At 35.8% G+C, this 23,118-nt stretch overlaps 2 protein-coding genes across 3 annotated transcripts in view; one reads left to right on the forward strand and one right to left on the reverse strand.

Annotated features, from left to right (window-relative positions):
- Window positions 1–924: 924 nt before the first annotated feature.
- FKBP5_1 (FK506-binding protein 5) lies at window positions 925–5,754 on the forward strand (the record flags this gene model as incomplete). Of its 2 annotated transcripts, XM_035731303.2 has the most annotated exons (7): window positions 951–1,215; window positions 1,249–1,386; window positions 1,420–1,739; window positions 1,772–1,858; window positions 1,887–2,123; window positions 2,155–2,331; window positions 2,365–5,754. In XM_035731303.2, the coding sequence occupies 7 exons, from the start codon at window positions 951–953 to the stop codon at window positions 2,431–2,433; spliced, it is 1,293 nt and encodes a 430-aa protein (XP_035587312.1). In that variant the 3' UTR covers window positions 2,434–5,754. The 2 variants fall into 2 exon arrangements, with proteins under 2 accessions (XP_051067433.1, XP_035587312.1); XM_051214281.1 differs by having other exon boundaries at window positions 925–1,215; window positions 1,772–2,123.
- An 11,039-nt stretch (window positions 5,755–16,793) lies between these two features.
- Window positions 16,794–23,118, reverse strand: part of MS3_00006167 (uncharacterized protein) — a gene marked incomplete at its 3' end in the record, with an annotated part of 80,587 nt that continues 74,262 nt past the window's right edge. Inside the window, exons 4-5 of the mRNA XM_051214282.1 lie at window positions 17,987–18,058; window positions 16,794–17,083 (exon numbers count right to left, since the gene is read on the reverse strand). Coding sequence (XP_051067434.1) covers window positions 16,794–17,083; window positions 17,987–18,058 — 362 coding nt within the window. The remainder of the gene's footprint in view (window positions 17,084–17,986; window positions 18,059–23,118) is intronic.

A 23,118-nucleotide genomic window follows, 5' to 3' on the forward strand; every position in this document is an offset into this window, starting at 1 on the left:
GAGTGGCTGATGTCTATCAACGCGACAAAGTGTGTCTACATGCACTTTGGGGATTCAAAGGTTAATACGTACAACATAGGAGAAGTGCCATTACCGGTAGTCCGGTCTCATAAGGATCTAGGGATGACAGTGAGTCGTGATCTTAAGACGACGGCTCATTGCTGGGAGGTCGCAGCTAGGGGGTTTCGAACTCTCTGGGCTTTAAAACGGACATTCACTAAGTTAGATACTAAAATGTTCACCACAGTATACACATCCGTAGTGAGATGTAAGCTTGAGAACTGCGTTCAGGCTGCATGCCCCTGTTCAAAAGGTGACGCGGATATCCTAGAAAAAGTACAGAGGGTAGCTACCCGTGCAATTTCAGAACTCCGGGGTTCACCATACAAAGAGCGGCTTGAAAAGCTGGACCTCTTTACTCTGTCCTATCGCAGGTTAAGGGGAGATCTGATTTCGATGTACAGAATACTGAGAAATTATTCTGGACCTAACGTTTTCTCTCTTTTTCTTTCCACTAGATCGAGACATCTCAGAGGACATAGCAGGCGAGTAGAAAAGCCAAGAACGAACAAAATATCCGTGGCATACAGGATTTCATACCGAGTCATCAATACTTGGAACCTGCTGCTCAAAACAGTGGTGTCCGCACCTTCAATTAAATCTTTCAAGAGGAGACTGGACACTCACAGAAGCATACTAGAAAAGGAATAACATAGGCCGTAGGCCTTCTGTCCTTACTACACAAATCTGAAAGACCACCTAATATAAGTAAGATAGACCCTGTCATACAGAATGGACCTGATATCTCAAAGCTACAGCTATACTCCAATTTCATGATTTAAAGTAAAACACAAAAGCTGTCTTGCTGTAGTCCTATTGAACATCATGGCCTGCTCTATTTGTTTAGCTGCATCAGTGACATTTACTAGAATTCTGGAAGCGTCAGCGAAATGTCCGATAATGATGCTCATGGTTCTGATGCCCAGCAACGGGTCGAAGATGAATATCTAAAGGATTTTATGGATTTAAGCCCATGTGGTGATCGTGGTATCCTCAAAAAAGTATTGCGAGAAGGCTACTCTGACGTCAAGCCATGTGATGGCGACACTGTGGTTGTACATTATGTCGGGACTAACTATGGTGGGGAAAAACACGGTGAAGTCTTTGACTCAAGTAGGGCACGGGATGAGAAGTTTGAATTTACTATTGGAAATGGTAAGTGTATACCCATCCTGATTACTCTTTCAGGTAGTGTAATTAGGGCTTGGGATGTCGGTGTCGCTACAATGAAGTTGGGAGAAATTTGTGAACTAATCGCGTCTCCTGATTATGCCTACAAAGATGGTAAAACTCTAAAGTTCGAAGTGGAGCTTTTCGAAACCTTGGGTAATGTTTAATATATCACAATAAACAGATCAGGCGCTGATGTCAGCAGAAACAAGGATGGAAGTATTCGTAAATCAACTATTAGGAAAGGGAAGGATATCTATAATCCTGTTGCTGGTGCTGAGGCCACAATTGTCTTCCGTAATTTGACGGATTCAGCAGAGAATGTGGAGGTGACATATTGCGTCGGTGATCCCCCGTTAACTGTGCCAGAAGAGTTGGATCTGTGTGTTCGTCATATGAATACAGATGAATTTAGTCGTGTTGTGGTATACAAAGATAAGAATTCAGCAACTGAGGGTGCAGACGGACATCGGGTAGTTTATGAATTAACGCTGAAGTCTTTTGAAAAGGTAATCAAAGACCTATTTCTCGTTATTATTAGACTAAACATCTATCTGGTATCTCATCATTCTCAGAGCAGATGGCGTATGCAAATGTACTGAAAGAAAAAGCCAACAACTTTCTAAAGGTTTGTCGCCGTTTAGTCATTATGTCAGGACTCTAAATTTGATTCTGCTATTGAATTGTACAAACGTTTAGATGACGAGTTGCAGTATATAGCGGCTAATGGCCCTACAGAGCAGAAGGAATTATCCGCGGTTATTGTAGCCGTCCGACTTAATTTAGCTTTGAGTTACCTGAAGCAGTGTAAACCAGATAAATGTATTGAGTTCTGCAAGAAAGTATTGGACGTTTTTGGTAACAACGAAAAAGCGTTATTCAGGATAGGTCAGGTAAATTAAATACACAAAATTATATTTCCAGGCGCATCTGCTGCGTAAAGACCACGAGGAGGCGTCAGTTTACTTCAAGAAAATTGTAGAAAGCAATCCCAACAATGCGTCTGCTGTAAAGCAGTTGCATATGTGCGAGGAAGAGATTAGAAAGGCTCAAGATATGGCAAAGAAAAGGTTCCGGAGCATTTTCGAGCGCTGTAAAGACGTAAGTCGGAATTGATTGTAATTGCTCTTGTAGTCTGGATTGGATGGTGTTGAAGAACACAAAGACGGAGTCACGTTGAATGGCGAGAAGTCTGCATTGTAAAAGTCTGCTCCTTAATGTAATCTAAATGAGCGATCCGTGATTTTGTAAATGTTCCCCATAATTGTTACCAGTTTCAAAGTTGTGAATAAATCATTGAACCTAGATTTGTATTCTCTAATGATTAATAGCAGCACATGGTTACCTTAGAGTTCATACCCTATAGAAATTCTAAATTGTTGCTAGTCTGCTTAGCATTGTTGACTTCATGGTCAGATAATTACCCAGTAATCGGTTGTTTATGAATTGGCTCGCTTTTTGTTTTGAATGCCTCTGACCGTGCTTCTAGCTATCTTAATGTACGATGAACGGATGTAACCGCAAATAATAACGCCCAACTCCAGCTAGGAGTACAACATACTGTGTCGGGGGGGGGGTCTAGACTATCGTAGCTCCAGGTAGCAACTATGGCAGTGCAAATCACTTTTTAGCGGCGTAAAGTACCCTCGCTCCAGTACTGACTGAGTCATCGATATGCTCCAGTGCCGTCCCTGTTATCCCCTGGTCAACAGGCGAGAGGGATTGTTGGGGCCGTCGTAAGCTTATCCGTATGACATTTGTTGCATGGATCACTTGGTGCTGCGTGGTAGCATAATGAATCCAACCAAGACTGCGTATCGAAAAGTGGGAGTGGATGTCTGAAGTATGAACAACTTCGACCGGTTTCGGGGGAGGAAGTTGGTGCGTTCATCTGGGTCATTGAGACAGGCTTCCTATTATGTTTTAGTGGGTCTTTATCTGATCCCAGTTAAGTCGTACGCTGATTGCCGTCAAAACATGTATGCTACCAGCTTTCGTGTATTGTTATTGACTTAATTCGCGTTGGTGATCAACGGAATGAAGTAATCCAAGTTTGAGGATGTGTTTTGGATTTGCATACTTTGTACACATTGATGCAAACAGACATCGGAAAGAAAGGGAGCGAATGGAAGGGGTACACAACAGAGGCGAGCGAGCCAACTGGTCTCGGCCGAGTGTGACTCAATATTTGTACTCAGACAAATAAGTTACAGACGCGTAATGAATATGTTGAGAGGTCATATGGAAACATTCAGGGTCAACGAGCGGATAATCAACAAGGTCGAAGTGTAGCTTCAAAAATGGTTATCTGTAGCTTGGGTGGGTGATCTTGATGAAGTTTTGTTCTCAGAGGGGTGGATAAGTTGGTCTGTCCAGAAGGTAGGGCAACCCGTGAGGGCTGGACGTAGTACCAGCCACTACAATGACATGTGAGCAGCCGCTCTACTACCGTGTCGTCCATCCAAGTAGGTATTTAGTACCTACCAGCTTGGCTCGTATAAACCGTTGATTAACTCGCGGGTCTATTTGATGTATTGGTTGCGGAGGGATGGTCCCTGTCTTCCTCCAAAACATTTCGACCACCATTTCGTAAGGTAAGCGGCATACTCGCTTTATAGTTGGAACCGGTGAGATGATTTTGATAATAACCTGCAAACCACCAAGTGTAATGAAACCTCAAGACAGGTGGAACAGTCAACGTGCCCGATTTCATTCACTATGGCCAGAATAGGCACATGCTGACCATTTCCGAAGTGGCATTTCGTATTTAGGAAAAGTGATCCCTATCATCCTCAGTCTGTTGCTCAAAGCGTAAAGAATACTACACTTTAGCACTACAAATACCTGGATGGGGTCGCTAAGTTCATGTTTGTTGTTCATGGGTAATGTTTATTAGTGGAGGTTGGTCAGGACTCAGAAACTCGGGTTTATATATTTTAGGTTTCAGAGTATTAGGTTGTAATTATTTCTGGACACGTATTTGATAATTGTTAATTTTGCATGATTTTTATCTTATGTTTTGTGCTTTATCCTATCAGACATCTAAGCACGAAATCGTTTCACGCTCTTTTAGTGTCGTTTGTTCAAGTAACTAACAATAAATATATCAAAGAAGTAAATCTAATCTCATGAATAATTGTTATTTCCCCACAGTGTTTTGTTTCATACGGTCTTAGTTTAACAATCAAAGCACTGGTTATAATTAATACTTCGTGCGATAACTTATAGATTGACACATTTCCAAAGCTCTTATTCATTGTGTATAATTTAGGTAATATTAACTAGCTATGTGCATTTCGCAGCGATTGGAAACCCATGAGTTTTCATTGTGTTCATTACTTATCTAATTAAAACATCCCCTAGATATTTTTTTTCATTAATGCCTATCGAAGGATCACAAGGCAAAGTAGGCTAGAAAGTCAAATTAACCCTTTTTAGGGAACTCTAGATAGGGATAGGGTAGGCCTAATTTTTGCCTCCAAATGGTATGTCTAAGGGTGGGGTGGGGTCTGCCTTAAGAAAACCACCTACTTCGGTTTGGGCACCCTGTAGTATCCCGACTTACACAAATTTAATGATAACTAATTTGCTTGGCACATACCTGTTTTGGTGCTTTTCTGTACCAATATATATTTAAATAAATAACAGGCCCAATTTTAACTTGAAAATCCATGCCAAATGTAGATAAGATATTTGCATATGTTAAGAGTCTAGATTTTTTAAACTGAAGTTGCTTCAAATCTTATACGATAATAATGAGCTTCCTCTGAAGTGAGAAAAGTATCAGCTTACAAACCGTTGGTCACTTATACCATTAAAGCCCCAGTCACATGTATTGATAACATGCAGTTAAATGTGGAAAAAGAGTTAGGAAATATTGACTCTAAAAATACTAAACCTTGCCTTATGTCATGGATTTCTGTCACCGTTAGTAAGGCCTTTGAAGTACGGAGATAACATCAAGAACTACTCGCAAAAGTACCATATGTGACTTGTTCCAGACAGTTGCCTCTTGGTTCCTCTTTAACGTCTTTTGAAAAGGAGCATAGTTATACGATGTGAGCAACTAGTAAGTATCAATCACTTGCACACTTGATGGGATCACTTTGTTCACGAGTATATCTTTTCTCCACCTCCTGATACTTTTTCTATCTCTACTATTAACCGTGCGCTATACTATTTTTTTACGGAAATGATGCCCCGATCCTCCTACCAAGAGAATATTGGTTCCTGACCGCTGTGTCCTATACAATGCCTATGATTCCGGAACGCTCATGGAGTTGTAGCTATACCATTTCTTTAGCGTACTTACGTTACTTTTGCGCTACTTAATAAAGACGACTCTGATGATTATTGTATTGTATGCTCCGATAGCAGCGCTGTACTGTAAGGTTCTATCATCTGTGATTAATTATTTCTCCTGCTTTACATTAATAAAATCTTCGCGATAGATGTTCAATTAAGGCTTTTGATGAATCAAATCTCAAATAATGTGCCGTTATTTTGTTTTAAATTACTTCACCCCTTATTTTAACATTCTGATCATGACTGTAAGTTAATGTGCATTCAGTAATTATTTTCAAGATGTTTATCATATTAATATTATTATCATTACTTAATTGTCGCATAACTGTCGGTATATGTCAGAATAATTTTATCTTAATTTGATTCTTTTGTTTACTAACTATACACTTATTTGTATTAAGTAGTTATTTCATAAACAGCGAACCTATTCCCAATACATTATGAACTTTGACATTCGGCAGAAAATTTCTCGAACATTTCTCCCATTCTCGTACTTGTTTACAAATGCACAGCTAGGAAATTGAATTCATCTAAATGATTTTCAGTGCATTATATATATAATTTTCTGAATGACGAACAATGAAGTTTATTAGATGATAGAGAGGCAAGAGATGCAAGCAAATGTTATCAGAAATTGTTTTGAAATGCTTTTGGGGTTTTTGTGTTTACTCTACTGGATGGTTTGACTGCGCAACTTTCGTTTCTGTCTCAATCTTCGACAGAGCCTACTTCAAAAATAAGAATATACCGCGCCATTGAGCGATCAATTAAAATTCAGCTAGCCGATATGGGAATACAAAACGCTGTTGCGGATAGCTTGTTACTAAAACTCATGATTTTCATTATATTTCGTAATTCGCAGCGACTAAATGGTGGTTTTGTTATGATTTTATGTCCATCTTCTTATCACGTGATTTATCCACCAATCAAAATACGACTTATACAATCTTAACACTGTGCCAAACTAATGACGTTCGACCGGTATGAGCAGCCTAGCGTCCTTATTGGTCCTATATCCGCATAGCCTGTCCACTTGAGTCCAGAACACCAATACCAGCTCCCACTATGCGAATCGAATCATTTATTTCAGACATACTGGGTTTATATATCAATCAAACAGACCGAAACGCACCATAAAGTAGAAAATAACATTTGTACACAATAAAGCCAAAAGGTAGCTGTGAATGTGGGAGGCAGTAGTCAATAAACTGAACATAGCTTAAGAACAGTAAATCGTACAATAATAAATTATAGGTCAAAATGAAGATTATAATAAGAGGACTATAAATATACACAATCTAATTATTGAATAGTTACACCATAAGAATGTATAGATACTATTAGTCAATTAATATGTCTCAGAAGTTACTCATGATTTAATCTTCGCTCGGATATAACAGGTTTTCTTGTGGAATAAACCGGTCAAGTTAGTAAATTAACGTTAGGCAGTTTTAGGGTTGGGAGCTATGTTCGAGGGGTTTTAGAGTTAAGAGTTGGGCTTCAAATGATGTAGAGCTAGCAATTAGAGTCTAGCTTGATTACAGAACTATGATCAACAGCTCTAACTGTTGGTATTTAACACCAAACTGTTCATAGATGTTGTTAAGGCTTCCAACCCGCGGTAAATTTATCACTTTTCTATAATGTAGAGCTCTTATAAAAATAGTTCATCCTGATTGGTTAACCTCAGGGCCATCCCTAAAGTTGCTTAAGGTCGTCGGTATAGTATGATTTTACTCTCTCAAATAGAAACAGTGGTTTAGTTGTCATACTAATGGTAAATCAAGTCCTTATGATGACCCGGGTTAGGACTGGTTGATATCAGGTTCTGCTTCCTTCACATGTATTTATCGTTCTGCTCATTGTCTTGTTCAATCGGACATTATGTAACTTTTACCACGTGCATTATGGCGTCCGTGTGATTTATCTTAACTTTGGGATGGAAAAAATAATCTAATCTTTCCGGTTATTCTGTTCACCCGTATTTGTCCTTGACAAATATTTTCACGTTATACTTGAACATCTTTTTTTCCATATGCTTATGTGTGTGCGTATGCTTATCTTTATTTATAGTCCGCTTGGTTGACACAGTTTTTTATGTATACAATGTATCCTAAATAATAATGACTAGGCTACTATCCCAACTTCGTGCTACATCTACCTGTCATTCGCTTACATAATTATCTGCTTATAATTGAATACATGAAATAAACGTATCTTTATTACATTTCTTATTTCAACATTTTGATTTAACGTTGTATTAACATGTGCTAATGGTTCATTACTATATATATATATATATATATATATATATATATATATATATATATATACAAACGTGTAGAAAATGTTCAATGTTAACGTATGAATATTTTCAGAAGTGGTTTTGTGGAGATTTTAGAAATTTCACTGGTTGAAATCATGAGTCAATTGAAGCTAGACCACCATGGAAAACCTAAGAGCACTGGACGGCCGCTTCGTCCTAGTATGGGACTCCTCAGCAGTGCGCGTCCACGACTTCGCCCCCTGCGAGATTTGAACTCAGGACCTACTGGTTTCGCGCGCGAGCACTTAACCACTAGACCACTGTATGAATATTTGATAATAACAAATATAAGTGCACTATAAAGATTAGAATAATTTTCCTATCCCAATGTTAAAATAGATCACATAAACAGCATAAAAGAGAAGCTACTACAACATCTTGTTTTGAAAACACTTAATGTCACAAATTGAGTCTAATCAGTATAATAACAATGTGTTAATGTTATACCTGTAAATGTTTATTTGATAAACAGTTTAAAATCAGTGATTTATTAAATTGATCGATAGATAATCAATTATATACTTGTTATTTTCTATAGGTCCAATACTATTGATGAAGTATTATTCAATATTGATAGACACAATAACAACAAAACAATAACAAACGTTGAAAACTGTGTCTGTTATTGACACTGTACCATAGAAGAACGAACAACTTATTCTAATGAAACTAGCTTATATATATATATATATTCGTCCAGTCGCATAAGCTATGATGTGAGTCACTCATAGACAAAGTAAAACCATGTGTTGGTGTGTATCATTTCAAGTTGCTACACACCATATTAATATATCTAGAAAGAAAATTAATTAGATGAAGAGTAAATGTCAGGAAATAGTAACATTCGTTATGGTAAATAGTCAGAACTATCAAATTCTGCTATAGTGGTGAATAAGTAAGTTTGACATTGGGACTATAATTTTTGTAGTCTCAATAATGAATAATCATTTATTATTCAAGTGATATTCATTAATTTCTGACTATGATTCGTTACTAATTGGTGATCTCATGTGTGCTACCATTGAGAGCTAGGAATCACTAGACAGGTGTTTCATCCCATTACTGAATTCCTCAACAATGCAAACTAGGTAACCCCACAAAGGATCGAACTCGGGACCCTCAAGATCTGTAGGTGAACGCTTAGTCGTTAGGGTCACGGGTTTGGCGTCCAGTGACACATCTCAAACTTGAGTGGGTTTGCAATGTAGTGTAACAGTTATTCAATGACATTTGGGGTAAATATCTCACTCCCAGAATGTTTGAAGTTGGAACTGTACCACTGGAAGCCTGTCCAACAGTTTTAACGATTAAGAGTTCTGAGTTTAACTACTGATGGGATGAGTGAGTACGCATAACTAAGATCTATCATACTTGAATAAAGTACCTGTTCAGTGACCCCTGGTTCTTGGTGGTACTGTGGTGTATGCTACTTATGCTATTGGAAACGAAGGGCCTGCCAGAATAAGATCGGATTCAAGGGAAAAGGAAAGGAGAAAGAGAGTAATTAGAATAACGACTGAATTAGAAAAATCATAAGGTATGTAGTGGACAATTGAAGGATGTGCAAATAATATATTTTCATATTTTTACCAAAGCACTGTAATTTCGCATAAAAACAATAACTTGGTTTTCTCCGTATGAGATCTCGTTCACTACAGTACCATAAATGAAACCCTTCCATAACGAATATTACCTACACATTAAACTTATTTCCACAATAACTTTCCAACTACTTGTGAATGTTTCTATTGCGTTGAATGCTTTTTACACAAGTTGTAGTGTCGGTTATTATGTTAAGCCCATATATCTTATTCTAGCTTTCGGACAGCCCATTCTATTCATTCTACTTGAGTCACATTCTGACCTTGTTAATTATTCGCTTATCAATCTTGACTGTTTTTATATGAGCGCGTATGTGTGTGTAAATTTCTTATCCCATTACTCATCACATGTCTGTAACTTATTTTTGTTTAACTATAAATATTAATTAATGCTTGGTTAAAGGGGTGTTGGCTTACCAGCCATCTCCACTCTGCGTCGTTTCTCTTCTCTTTATCCTATTCACTTTATATACAAAATATATGTATTCACAAGCCCATTCTCGTTAGTGGACTTATTTAATTCCGTCATTGACTAACGCGATTTAAGTCGATGATTATATACGAGGATAGGCGATAACAAACATTCATACGATCTAATTGGAGTCAGATCCACGGGCCATTAAAAAGTATGTGACTTTCTCGTATAAAAGGAATCGTGCTTTATTTACCAGTTCTGTCAGTTGATCCAACTATTCTGAGCAGTCATCAGTCGGCCACATAATCGTAATCAATATATATTCACATAGTATTTTGCCAATTATAATAAGCAGTAGTTGATATTAGTATGATAGAATAATATTAATTTCGGTTGACAAGTTGAAATCAATTTTTCAATCACAGAAAATCAAAATCCATCGATGTATTACAAAAATTTGCTTAAGAGATAAAATTCTGAAGTTCGCTCATAAATAATTGACAGTGGTAGTGATATAACCATAGCAACTTATAACAGAATAAAAAAAAACAGATCTCTGATCAAATAGAGATCAGTCAATATTTTAGGGAGCTTCTGTGGTGGATCTAACTTGTAAATAAAGTTGGTATCGTCGCTAGTTCAATAGCAATAGACGGCTCATTGTAAAAAGACTAAATAAACGAGATATTGAGTGGATTGATTTCTAGCAGACGTTAGTAACAGATCAAACTTGAACAGAGTGAGAAAGTACAACAATTACAAGGTATGCACAGTGTAGAGGTTAATTTCCTCTATATCCGATTCCAATAAATAGTATCCAGGCTAAATCTCCTAGTAGAATTATGGATTTACTCGAGATTATTCAAAAACCTGAATACCAGTTATAGAAATAGTACAGGAGGTAAGCACATAGGGAAACCAGTGTGTGTGTTAAAAGTCCATATATATTTATGAGTGTTAATTGGTTATGGATAAATTATTGATTGTGTGTATTACAACCAATGGAAGAATAGATTAAAGATCAATGTGCAGACACGTGCTCGGTCAAACTCACGCAATTGTACATATTGGATTAGGTGTCTAAATTACAATGAGCATACAAATAATACAGTATTTAGTTGAATGAGCTTACTACAACAGAATGTTCTCAATCAATTCTGAAACATACATATAAAAATTGAAAGTGTACAAGGGTTGAACGTTTTAAGTTATATTCAGGGATGTACTCAATAGACGTACTAGAAATCTCTTAGTAAGCTTTTCAAATCATGGTGTAAAAAACTCAATGAGCAAATCGGATTTCTCAGCCCGTTCAACAGACTATATTTATGAGTAAATTTGGTTCTAATTTTATAAATTGTTTCATAACCTCAGAGTAATGCAATACAGAATATCCTATTAAAAAGTCCATCAATCCTCTACAGAAATAATAGCTTGCTGTATTAACAAAAGCTGTCAGAATCAATACCAATGTAATAATCAACTACACTTCAGTAGTTTTAAGAGCTTATTTTATCCAGAATGAAGAATAAGGGATAGAAACGTAATGGAATCTATTAATCTACATAGGCTGTATGTGATTAATGAAAAGAACCTCAAATTTTACATTATAGTGTCCGTTATCGACACATACAGAAACCAACTTAGTTTCAGAAATATGGATTTAACTGAAAAAAAAATATTCAAAAGCGATGGAAAGTTATTGAATTTTTTCTATATTAACTCCACAGAATTTTTTAGGCAATGTGATATAATGGGGCAAAAGTTTAGAATGGTAAATAGATTTTAATCTTAATGATTCACGAATGACTACCGACACTCATATCTAATACTGGTTAAATTTCCAAAGGAATTTCATTCATGTAAAATATTTTACACTTGAGTGCATAGTTCTCCTGGATATCATATCATATTTTTATGACCAGTCATTATGTTCCGTTGTTAGCGAGACATAGCTTGGGTTAAAGCATGCTCCATGCACGGTTGCGTTGACGCACTCTGATTGGCTATTTTTTAACCAATCAGCGCGAGCCGATACTTGGTGAACACTCTAGAATCTTTTCATGTAAAAACTATAAATATACTAACGTTTTTCTTATTGTGCTTCTTACTTCCAACTACCCTTGTTATTCGGAATATAATTTCTTTCCTGTTCAACTATGTTATGATTTGGGGATTTTTTGAGTGAATTGGTGTTCAAGAATATCAAACAATAGGAATAACTCGGTTGTAATAAGAGAGAATTATAACATCGGTGTTGTTCATTCACCAGAATTTTTGAGTTAAAAGTCTTGATTCGTTAATAGTCATCATAAGACTAGTCTATTTAGAATGATTCAGGCGATCATTGAATACAATTTTATACATTTAATCAGCTGTTAGGAATATGATTTAAAAGAAATGAATAAGATTTGATAAAGGAAAATATCGAATGATAATGAACTAAGTATTTTGAATATTAATAATTGACTATGCAAGTGTTTATGGTTGGAAAATGATTAGGTATAATATAAACTACTGAATAGTATTAAACAGTATGGAGTAGCACATAAAAGGGCCGTGACGGAAATAATAAAGACGTGAAGATATTGAACATATAGTATTATCAGTATAGGGTTGTGGAGATTATTAATATCATGAATGGATTGATTTTAGCTTCGTGAGGGAATTCTCGGAGTTCTAGTGAGAAGCCGTGACCAGTGGAGCTAATCCGTGTCGAGTAGAGACAAGTATCTACCGCAGTACAATGGAAAATGTTTGGGCAATTTCGTGGATTGGTTAAGGTTAGACATTACTGTTATATCCGAGCGAAGATTAAATCACGAGTAACTTCTGAGATAACATCTATGAACAGTTTGGTGTTAAATACCAACAGTTAGAGCTGTTGATCATAGTTCTGTAATCAAGCTAGACTCTAATTGCTAGCTCTACATCATTTGAAGCCCAACTCTTAACTCTAAAACCCCTCGAACATAGCTCCCAACCCTAAAACTGCCTAACGTTAATTTACTAACTTGACCGGTTTATTCCACAAGAAAACCTGTTATATCCGAGCGAAGATTAAATCATGAGTAACTTCTGAGACATATTAATTGACTAATAGTATCTATACATTCTTATGGTGTAACTATTCAATAATTAGATTGTGTATATTTATAGTCCTCTTATTATAATCTTCATTTTGACCTATAATTTATTATTGTACGATTTACTGTTCTTAAGCTATGTTCAGTTTATTGACTACTGCCTCCCACATTCACAGCTACCTTTTGGCTTTATTGTGTACAAATGTTATTTTCTACTTTATGGTGCGTTTCGGTCTGTTTGATTGATATATAAACCCAGTATGTCTGAAATAAATGATTCGATTCGCATAGTGGGAGCTGGTATTGGTGTTCTGGACTCAAGTGGACAGGCTATGCGGATATAGGACCAATAAGGACGCTAGGCTGCTCATACCGGTCGAACGTCATTAGTTTGGCACAGTGCTAAGATTGTATAAGTCGTATTTTGATTGGTGGATAAATCACGTGATAAGAAGATGGACATAAAATCATAACAATTACCACCGCTGGATGCCGGCTCAGTGGTCTGGAGGTCAAGTGTTCACGCGCGTGAGTGAAGGCCCTGGTTTCGAATCCTGCGAGCGGGACCTTAGATGCACTGCTGAGGAGTTTCGCGATAGGATGAAAGTGTTAGGACCCGAGTTATACCCAGTAGATTAATTATTGCTTGATATGATGGAAAGAAAATTCAATTTTCGATTGAATTACTCACTATGAGTTTTATTCAATAATACATCCGTTTTGATTCAATGTGACGATCATTCAGTGAAGTATTTGATTGTTTTTCCGGTATGATACTTTTCTTCTGTATAATATACGATATTCTTGTATTCACTTGACATGAACTATGCTCAGTAAGTGATTTGTTATAACTGAGTATGTGATTTAATCCTAATTATTAATCAAAATGGGTGTACAATCAATATATAAACCGGTGTATTTTAGACTATTATGTTTCGTCGTTATCATAGTGTTTGGGCTAATTTATCTTCACTTATACCAGTCTTGTGTTCTTACTTTCGCATCGTGGGAATTGTCGAGGTCCCTCGTTCCGAGTATAAGTGATCACCGTTGTTCCGGCACAGCAATCAGCGACGACCAGATATAACAGAAACGACCGTCGAATGCTTCCAGGTTTCCAATGCTGGTCTAACATATAGTACTAGTAATTCTTAAAATAAAATTACTAAAGAAGAAGATATTGATAATAAAGTCAGAGGTAATATTAGAGAGAACAGGGATTATTTTTGGTCTTCCACTAGAGAAATACTTTTTATAAATGAATGCGAAAAATATAAAGAGACAATAATTGGGGAGAAATTGTTTCAATCTGTTCATCAGATTAATGAACATAAAGAAAAATTTAATTGTTAATTAGCAAATAAGAGGAAGTTAATAATTAAAAATGCTAATGAATTAATTCACTGATTGATAACGAATGATTTTATTGGTGACCAAGGAATTATTATTGTGGCTGCTATTTTGAGATGGTGATCGGACTTGTCTACTACGATAACTCAGTCGATGATAATACTAAAAACGGTAACTTAGGGCCTGCGAGTGAAGTCTTCTAGATATTTATTTGATGGGGTAAGGATTTTCTTCTTATCACAATTTTGAATTAATTTGAGGCTATTTCCTAATAGATTCTGTTTACACAAAGGTGTTTACTAACTAATAATCTTTCCATTTTTTATGTAACTTAAGCAATTTTCTTTTTTTTTATTCCAAAGATCATGTAGTCTAATCGACTGCACAGTGCACAAAGTAACAACAATAGTGAATTTTCGGATTTGTTAACCATTTATTGATCAAACTTACTGAGAAACAGGAACAGAAGATAAATGATTTTGTGTTCGTTTAGTGAACGGGAATTCTTGGAAATAATAGAGCAAGAGGTCATAAGTGTATGTTAGAGAGAATCTCTGGAGTTTTTCAAACAAAATACAGACTATTATCCTTTATTCATTGCTTTACAGGATAGAATAATTAAAATCATTTTCAGATTTCTTAATTTTCGATTCTTAAACTCGGATATGTTTAATTATATCTATGTATAGCACTGAAGAACAAAGTTATTTTCATTGTTTATGTCTTACATTAGATGGTATTACGTAAAACTCATGAATGTGTAGATGTTAAGCCTTCAAAGAATTTTGGTTTTTATACATTATGTATGAATTTATTAATACGGATAAAACAGCATACTTATAAATGAAGTTTGATTAGTTCAAACAAATATATTTACTCTTAAGAAGTGGCTTGCATCAAAGTTACGAAACGTCATGAATACAATTTTTCTACTCAGTGGGATATTACAAAAAATATGTTTATTATTAAGTTTGATTATGTTGGTTAAGTGATTTGAGAGTATCCTTAACTTTTGATCATTCTTCTGTAGATGTATCAAATCATACTGATCCAATGATCAGTGAGACATAGCTGAGAGTGGATTGAAAAAAGATTCTCCAAGCTGTTTAAATATTGGACCATGTCTTATGTTTTGTGTGATACATTATCTTACTTATTAGTATTCAGTAGTGTATGTTATGTGCAAACATTTATCGGACATATTTCCTGGTTACAGTGAGCTTGTTGTGTCATTTATTTATTTTAGGTCGTTTTCTTAATTGTGATGACATTTTCAAAATCTTTTTATGCTGTTTAGTATCAATTCGTGAGACTATTTGTATTGAACAGCTTGCCTAACCAAAGGTTCATTCACTTTCGTTAATTGCTATTACTTGTTTGACGCTACAGTTTAATATTCTCTATTGATAGTAAATGTTATAATGTTGTTCGCATCCAAGTTTATACTTTCTTCTTTTTACTTTTTATTAAACTGTTCAATTGAATCATAGACGGTTTCTTCAGTCTTTGTTATTCAGATTATTTTCAGTTTCAGACACTACTCGTCTTGTGAATTTAAAGTTTTGTATTGTTGGTTGCTATATTAAGCCCATACAGCTTATTCTAGCTTCTGGACAATCCAATTTGTTCATTCTTCTCAAATCACATTTTGACCTTGTTAATTATTCCCTTATCAAAATTGACTTTTTATATGAGCATATGTGTGTACATTTCTTATCCTATTCATCGCATGTCTGTAGCTTATTTTTGTTCGACAATAAATATCGATTCACGCTTGGTTAAGTCGAGTTGACTCACATGCCTTCTCGAATGTGCGTCATTTCGCTTCGTTCTCTCTTCTTTACTTCTTTTGCTACGACTCTCTGGTTGCCTGTTCCGATCAATGATTGTATAAGATCACAATTGATTGATCACTGGGTGGTGATCAATGTCATGTGTGTCAAGCACTTATTTAGTGCAGATCGAATGCTATCGACCATGTTGCAATGTTTCCACCAGTCTAGGTGACTCGACAGGGAGCCACCAGGGAGCACCAGTTCCCTCAAGATTACAGGTACACCTTGCTGACGAGAGCCAAGTAGCACAAAACCCGGGTCCAGGGTTTCCTGTCGACTACCTCCAACCACCATCTAATTGTACAAAATATACGTATTCGAAATACGTTCTCGTATTTGACTTATTTTAATTCCGTTATTCACTAACGCGTGTTAAGTTGACAATTATATACGAGGACAGCTGGAATGTATATTTTGACAACAATCATTCATATCATCTAATTGGAGCCAGATATATGGCCAATAAAGTGATGAGCCCACCGATAACATCGTCCGATTTAATTGACGTCAAGATAAGGGGACCCACTAAAGTTTTATGAATCATACGATTTTTTAGGTTAGAATACTTAAATGTATATTATACAGACAAACCTTCTCTACAGTTATCAAAAAAACTAAAAGAATGGAATAAATGTACAATTCCATTTAATTTAAACAAATGTAAAATATTATGATTGGAATAATAAAATTCATAACAAGTAGAATCTTTAATAAGTCTTTAAAGTAACCATTTACAATAGACAAAGATGATGATGAGGTTGAAGCAGCTGAGCATAAACCTTGTTTGTCATTCGATAAAATATTCTTTTGTATACTTGGATCATAATTATTTGGATCTGATTTTGATAAAAATGATGAATTTTGTTTTAGTGATGGGATAAGACCAGAATTATTTGTGAACCAAAATGTTTGAAATCGATTAACATATGGATCAGCTGTATTTTTTTAAAGAAAGAAAGAAAATAGTCAAGATAACACCTACTATTAAAAAAGTAACAGTTAAAAGAATATTATTATTTGTTTGGATTATGAGTACGATGGGGAAACATTTTCTCCAGTTTGTCATCTTCAGTCAATAAATAATCGTTAATACTATATGATAAAATGCATGTTTCATTCAGTTTAGAAATATCCCCACGTATATATTCAAAGTAATCATTCGTGTTTTCTTTAATTGTTAGATAATTTCTGAAATGAATTCATTGTTATCTACTTAAACAATTTTTTCCAGATCAAGAGGTTTGTGGAAGTTAGTTTAGTTTACAGATGACTCCCTTTACAAACTAATGTTAGTTAGTGAACTGGTAAGAAGAGGAGAGCACTAAATAGCTAATTTTTCATAGACAGAACAGAGATCTGATATCTAATCAGGAACTTTCAAGTTCAACAACATGAGCGTAACTTTCAGACCAGTGGTTCAAATTCACTACACAGCACAAAATTTATTAATGAGGAACTATAGATGTGTTTGAGCTTCTTCAGCTACAGATTCTCAGTGATCAGTCAGTGTTCATGTTTCGCACCTACATGCAGTCGGTTATAGTTCAAATAGCTCAGTGGTTGCGGTTCGAACTGCAACGTTGAATAAATCAGTTCCCTCAAAGTTGCAGATACATCTTACTGACAAGTGCTAAGTAGCACAAGATTCAGACCCATGGCTTATTTTCGATTGTCATTAACACAAAGTCTCAAAAAAGCAGAGAATTATTTTAGTTATAGTAGCTGAGAGAAAAACAAACTAAACGAAAAAGTATTAAACATGCTACGTTTTCTAAATACTTGTGATGAAGCCATACACTTAATCTGAATTCTCAGAAAAAATCAGATGAAAAACTTACATAGCAATCCAGTGAAATCTCCATTCACGATTCCCAATCGCATGTTTCTTGAATGGCAGACACTAGGTTGAGCTAGGAAAGAAAACAAAATAACTAATTGAAAAAGCATTCATCAAGTTATGATATCCCGTTTATTAATATGATATTTTTGTCGTTAATGTCAATAGTTTCTTGATTACATCATTAATTAATTCCCAAACAGCTTTTCTTCCTAATGAATTGATTCAGTAATAGCGTTCATAATAAGAAAGCTCTCTTGTATTCAGAGTTTGAGAGTTTACATTTCAACTCCGAACAGAATTATATAATCCTTCTGATCTATTGACACAATGACATAAATGTTTCAACACTAACAACTGATACCCACTTAGCTTTCATAACTCATTTTATTGTTGCATAATACTAAGTACAATGTCTTCCCTTAATTTAGACTTCAGCAGAAATATAACATACTATCATATAGCACTTCCTGATTTATATTATTTCTCCAGTTAGTGTCGCTTTGTAAGGAAACCTGTCTTCGGACTTAACACATCTACAATTACTTGATTTAAGTCTCTGTAGAAACATAAACTCTAGTAAAAGACGTAGAAATCTATCTGATTAGATCCTCCTAGATAATATTCAAATCTTTATTTGAGAAGATTGTACAAATTTAAGCTTAATTTGCTTTTCGTTAATAATTATCATCAAAGTGAGGGACCAGTGAAAATCAGGAATCACTGAACAGCTAGTTCACCTTAGTATGGGACATCTCAGTGGAGTACATCCATGACCATTGCTGGCATTTAATCAATAGTATTCAGATATATGAGTTTTACTCCAATGTATTACATAAATGATTTCATAGAGCGAAACATTACTCAATCTTATCGGTAGATATTTATTTCACTTTCAACATGTTTAAATAACACTAATCATGACTTCTTACTAAGAACTTCAGCAATTCATCTTAATATCAGTTTCCATTAAGCATACAATTACTGTTCAAGATGATTTTCATCATCAATTAATATCAACCAAAAAATCATTGACATATTTCAGTTCAAACTTATTGATCTGTAGATACATTACTTAGATGATTCAAAATTAGTATAACTTTGTCAAGTTTTATTCCTTATTTTCAACGGAACATATTCATACACATAGTTCCCTTTATCATTTTGAAAAGAGCAAGAACAAACATTCTAGTAGAATAGCATGAATTCATTTTTATTTCGTTGGTTCTCGTCAGTTGCTTACAACCTGTGATATTTGAAATCATAATTACATAATGGGTTTAAATTACTTACATGAGAGGGTTTAGTTGGAAGTTATATTGAAAACATATTCGTATAGTATAGCAAGGGTGTAAATAAATTTAATAAACTGAATATCGTAAATATATACCTTATGTAAAAGAACACTCTACAACATTGATTGTGACAACAGTTCAAACAACTAGAAACAAGTGATTACATAATGAGCAAACGCTGATCGGAATAAAATGAGTAGAGTTCAGTTGATAAAACAAGATTATTAATTTGGAAGGATAGTTGAAATAAAACTCAATGATGTAATAAATGCAAGAAAGAGTTTAAAGAAAAAGGTAAAAAAGAATATATTAAGATACAGAGAAGCAATAATATTCAATCTTAATAACCCATAATAAAATATACACAACACAGAGAATAATACTAGTCGCCTCATTTTCTATTTCAGGTTAAGGTATATGTAGAGAGAAAGAGAGAGAAGTGAAAAAAACATTATTAAGTTATCCATAGGATCAAGGTAAATTCCTATTTTATATTAATGGCAAAATAAATAAATCAGTTTCATTTTCATACAGAAGGAAAAAAGGGCCAAAACAACAGTTTGTTAATTTAAATATTAAATAACAAAGAAAAACATAATTTTAATAATAGATAATAAAGATTAGACATAATCAAATAGAAGTAGGTTAGATTTTAGGAGTTAACTATTATGTAATTAGTTTACATGATTTAATGAAAGTAAACATTTCTGTGTAACATAATTTGATCATATCTATCTAACTAACTCTCCCTCCATCCCTCTCTCTCTCTCTCTCTCTATATATATATATATATATATATAGAGAGAGAGAGAGAGAGAGAGAGAGGGAGAGGAAGGAAGGATTATTTAGTGGTAAAAGATAATGACTAAAAGCGGACTTTTACAAGTAACCATATTAACAATGATATTATCAAGGTTAAGTAATATATATTATGTTAAGAATGGTTCATTATAAATCTTATTGATATATCCTAGCGAAGATTAAATTACGAGTAACTTCTGAGAACTATGAATGGACTAATATTTTCTATATATTCTTATGGTATAACTATTCAATAATTAGTTTATGTATATCTATATTCATCTTACTATAAGCTTCATTTTGACTTATAGATTATTATTATACGATTTACTGTTCAGTTTATTGATTATAGTCTCTCACGTTCATAGCTACTTTTGACTTTATTTTGTATAAATGTTATTTCTTATTTTATGGTGTGATGCAGTCTGTTTGGCTGGTATATAAACGAAGTATGTCTGAAATAAATGATTCGCATTGTGGAAGCTGTTATTGATGTTCTGAACTCAACTGGCTGGGCTAGACAGGAAGCAGGACCAACAAGCACGCTAGGCTGATCAGACCGGTCGAATGTCATTGGTTTAGTACAGTACAAGAGCACGTTGTATTTCGATTGACGAATAAATTACATGACAATAAACCGGACTTAAAGTCTGTATTGGTTAATTCCGTCAGTTACCCAAACATTAAAACCTACAATTTAGTACGACCATCATGAAATATTAGATTAGTAACGAAGATGCCGCCGGTGTCGTCCGACCACACCCGAGCAATCGTCGTCTCAGTTCAGCACCACCTGCCGAAGACATCACTCACTCATGCATAATTTCATGCACACAATCTCACACACATACACACACACGCACACACACGATGCATCTGACACCTCTCCACCAGTCAGTCTTTCTTTAACATGATACTTGTCAGAAAACACGTCACCACTGGTCGAGTTGGTGTGTCGACGCTGACACTACTCCGATCGACAGTAGCACTGTGATGCATGGACGACCCTTAAACGATGCTCAAGTGAACTTGAGAATGTCCACCTACTTACTAGGGTTGAATGGGGTTTGTAGATTAGTGTGAAGAATTAGGATTAGGATTTACATTTGGGCAGTAGGGTTGGGAATTAGAGTCAGGCTTTTCATCACGAACTGACATCAGTTCGTGTGGTATAATGCAGTTTAGACATGTGGATGAATGAATTTCGTGCTGAAATCCAAGACCTGAAGTCTTAAATCGGATTGGTTCGTCCACCAATTATAGTCTCGCCGCATCGATTTCATCTCCAGTGGATAGTCCGTGTCAGTATGAGTCACGAGCTATGCATTCGACCGATCTCAGTGGTGTTTGGCTCACCGCACACAAGACACGAGTGACCGAAGCTGAACGATGAAGTTTCCACGAACAATTATATTAATATGAATATAATGATGTAAAATATATATATATATATATATATATATATATCCCTATATAAATATATATATATATATATACATATATTCGGAGGTGAATATGCATGGATGTTTGCATATGCGTGTAGTTGGATGTGACGAAAGTAAGTTTGTTAGGGTGTTGTTGAGCAGTATTGAGTGTTTGGTTGAGACAGTGAGTGGTGACTGATGAGCGATTGTGCATGAATGTGTGTGTGTGTTTGTACGTTTGTGTGTGTGTGAGGTGAATTGATGTGGACGGTTGGTGTGAGATGAGACGATGGGTGGCAAGTCGTGGGCTCCGTGGCCTAATGGATAAGGCATCTGACTTCGGATCAGAAGATTGCGGGTTCGAGTCCCGTCGGGGTCGGCTTTTAATCCCACCATCCTGGTCACCTGTCAGCCCACAGTGTGCTCCACCAACGTCAACCACTGCAAATTACCTCTCTCCCTCCACTCCACAACCACAACATTCTCCTCACACACACTCAACACTCCACGACCAACACATCGCAGATGTCGCTGGTGTCGTCCGACCACACCCGAGCAATCGTCGTCTCAGTCCAGCACCACCTGCCGAAGACATCACTCACTCATGCATAATTTCATGCACACAATCTCACACACATACACACACACGCACACACACGATGCATCTGACACCTCTCCACCAGTCAGTCTTTCTTTAACATGATACTTGTCAGAAAACACGTCACCACTGGTCGAGTTGGTGTGTCGACGCTGACACTACTCCGATCGACAGTAGCACTGTGATGCATGGACGACCCTTAAACGATGCTCAAGTGAACTTGAGAATGTCCACCTACTTACTAGGGTTGAATGGGGTTTGTAGATTAGTGTGAAGAATTAGGATTAGGATTTACATTTGGGCAGTAGGGTTGGGAATTAGAGTCAGGCTTTTCATCACGAACTGACATCAGTTCGTGTGGTATAATGCAGTTTAGACATGTGGATGAATGAATTTCGTGCTGAAATCCAAGACCTGAAGTCTTAAATCGGATTGGTTCGTCCACCAATTATAGTCTCGCCGCATCGACTTCATCTCCAGTGGATAGTCCGTGTCAGTATGAGTCACGAGCTATGCATTCGACCGATCTCAGTGGTGTTTGGCTCACCGCACACAAGACACGAGTGACCGAAGCTGAACGATGAAGTTTCCACGAACAATTATATTAATATGAATATAATTATGTAAAAAAAATATATATATATATATCCATATATATATATATATATATATATATATATATATATATATATATTCGGAGGTGAATATGCATGGATGTTTGCATATGCGTGTAGTTGGATGTGACGAAAGTAAGTTTGTTAGGGTGTTGTTGAGCAGTATTGAGTGTTTGGTTGAGACAGTGAGTGGTGACTGATGAGCGATTGTGCATGAATGTGTGTGTGTGTGTGTTTGTACGTTTGTGTGTGTGTGAGGTGAATTGATGTGGACGGTTGGTGTGAGATGAGACGATGGGTGGCAAGTCGTGGGCTCCGTGGCCTAATGGATAAGGCATCTGACTTCGGATCAGAAGATTGCGGGTTCGAGTCCCGTCGGGGTCGGCTTTTAATCCCACCAT

The sequence above is a fragment of the Schistosoma haematobium genome, chromosome 2 (assembly GCF_000699445.3).
Source record: "Schistosoma haematobium chromosome 2, whole genome shotgun sequence".
Classification (NCBI taxonomy): Eukaryota; Metazoa; Platyhelminthes; class Trematoda; order Strigeidida; family Schistosomatidae; genus Schistosoma; species Schistosoma haematobium.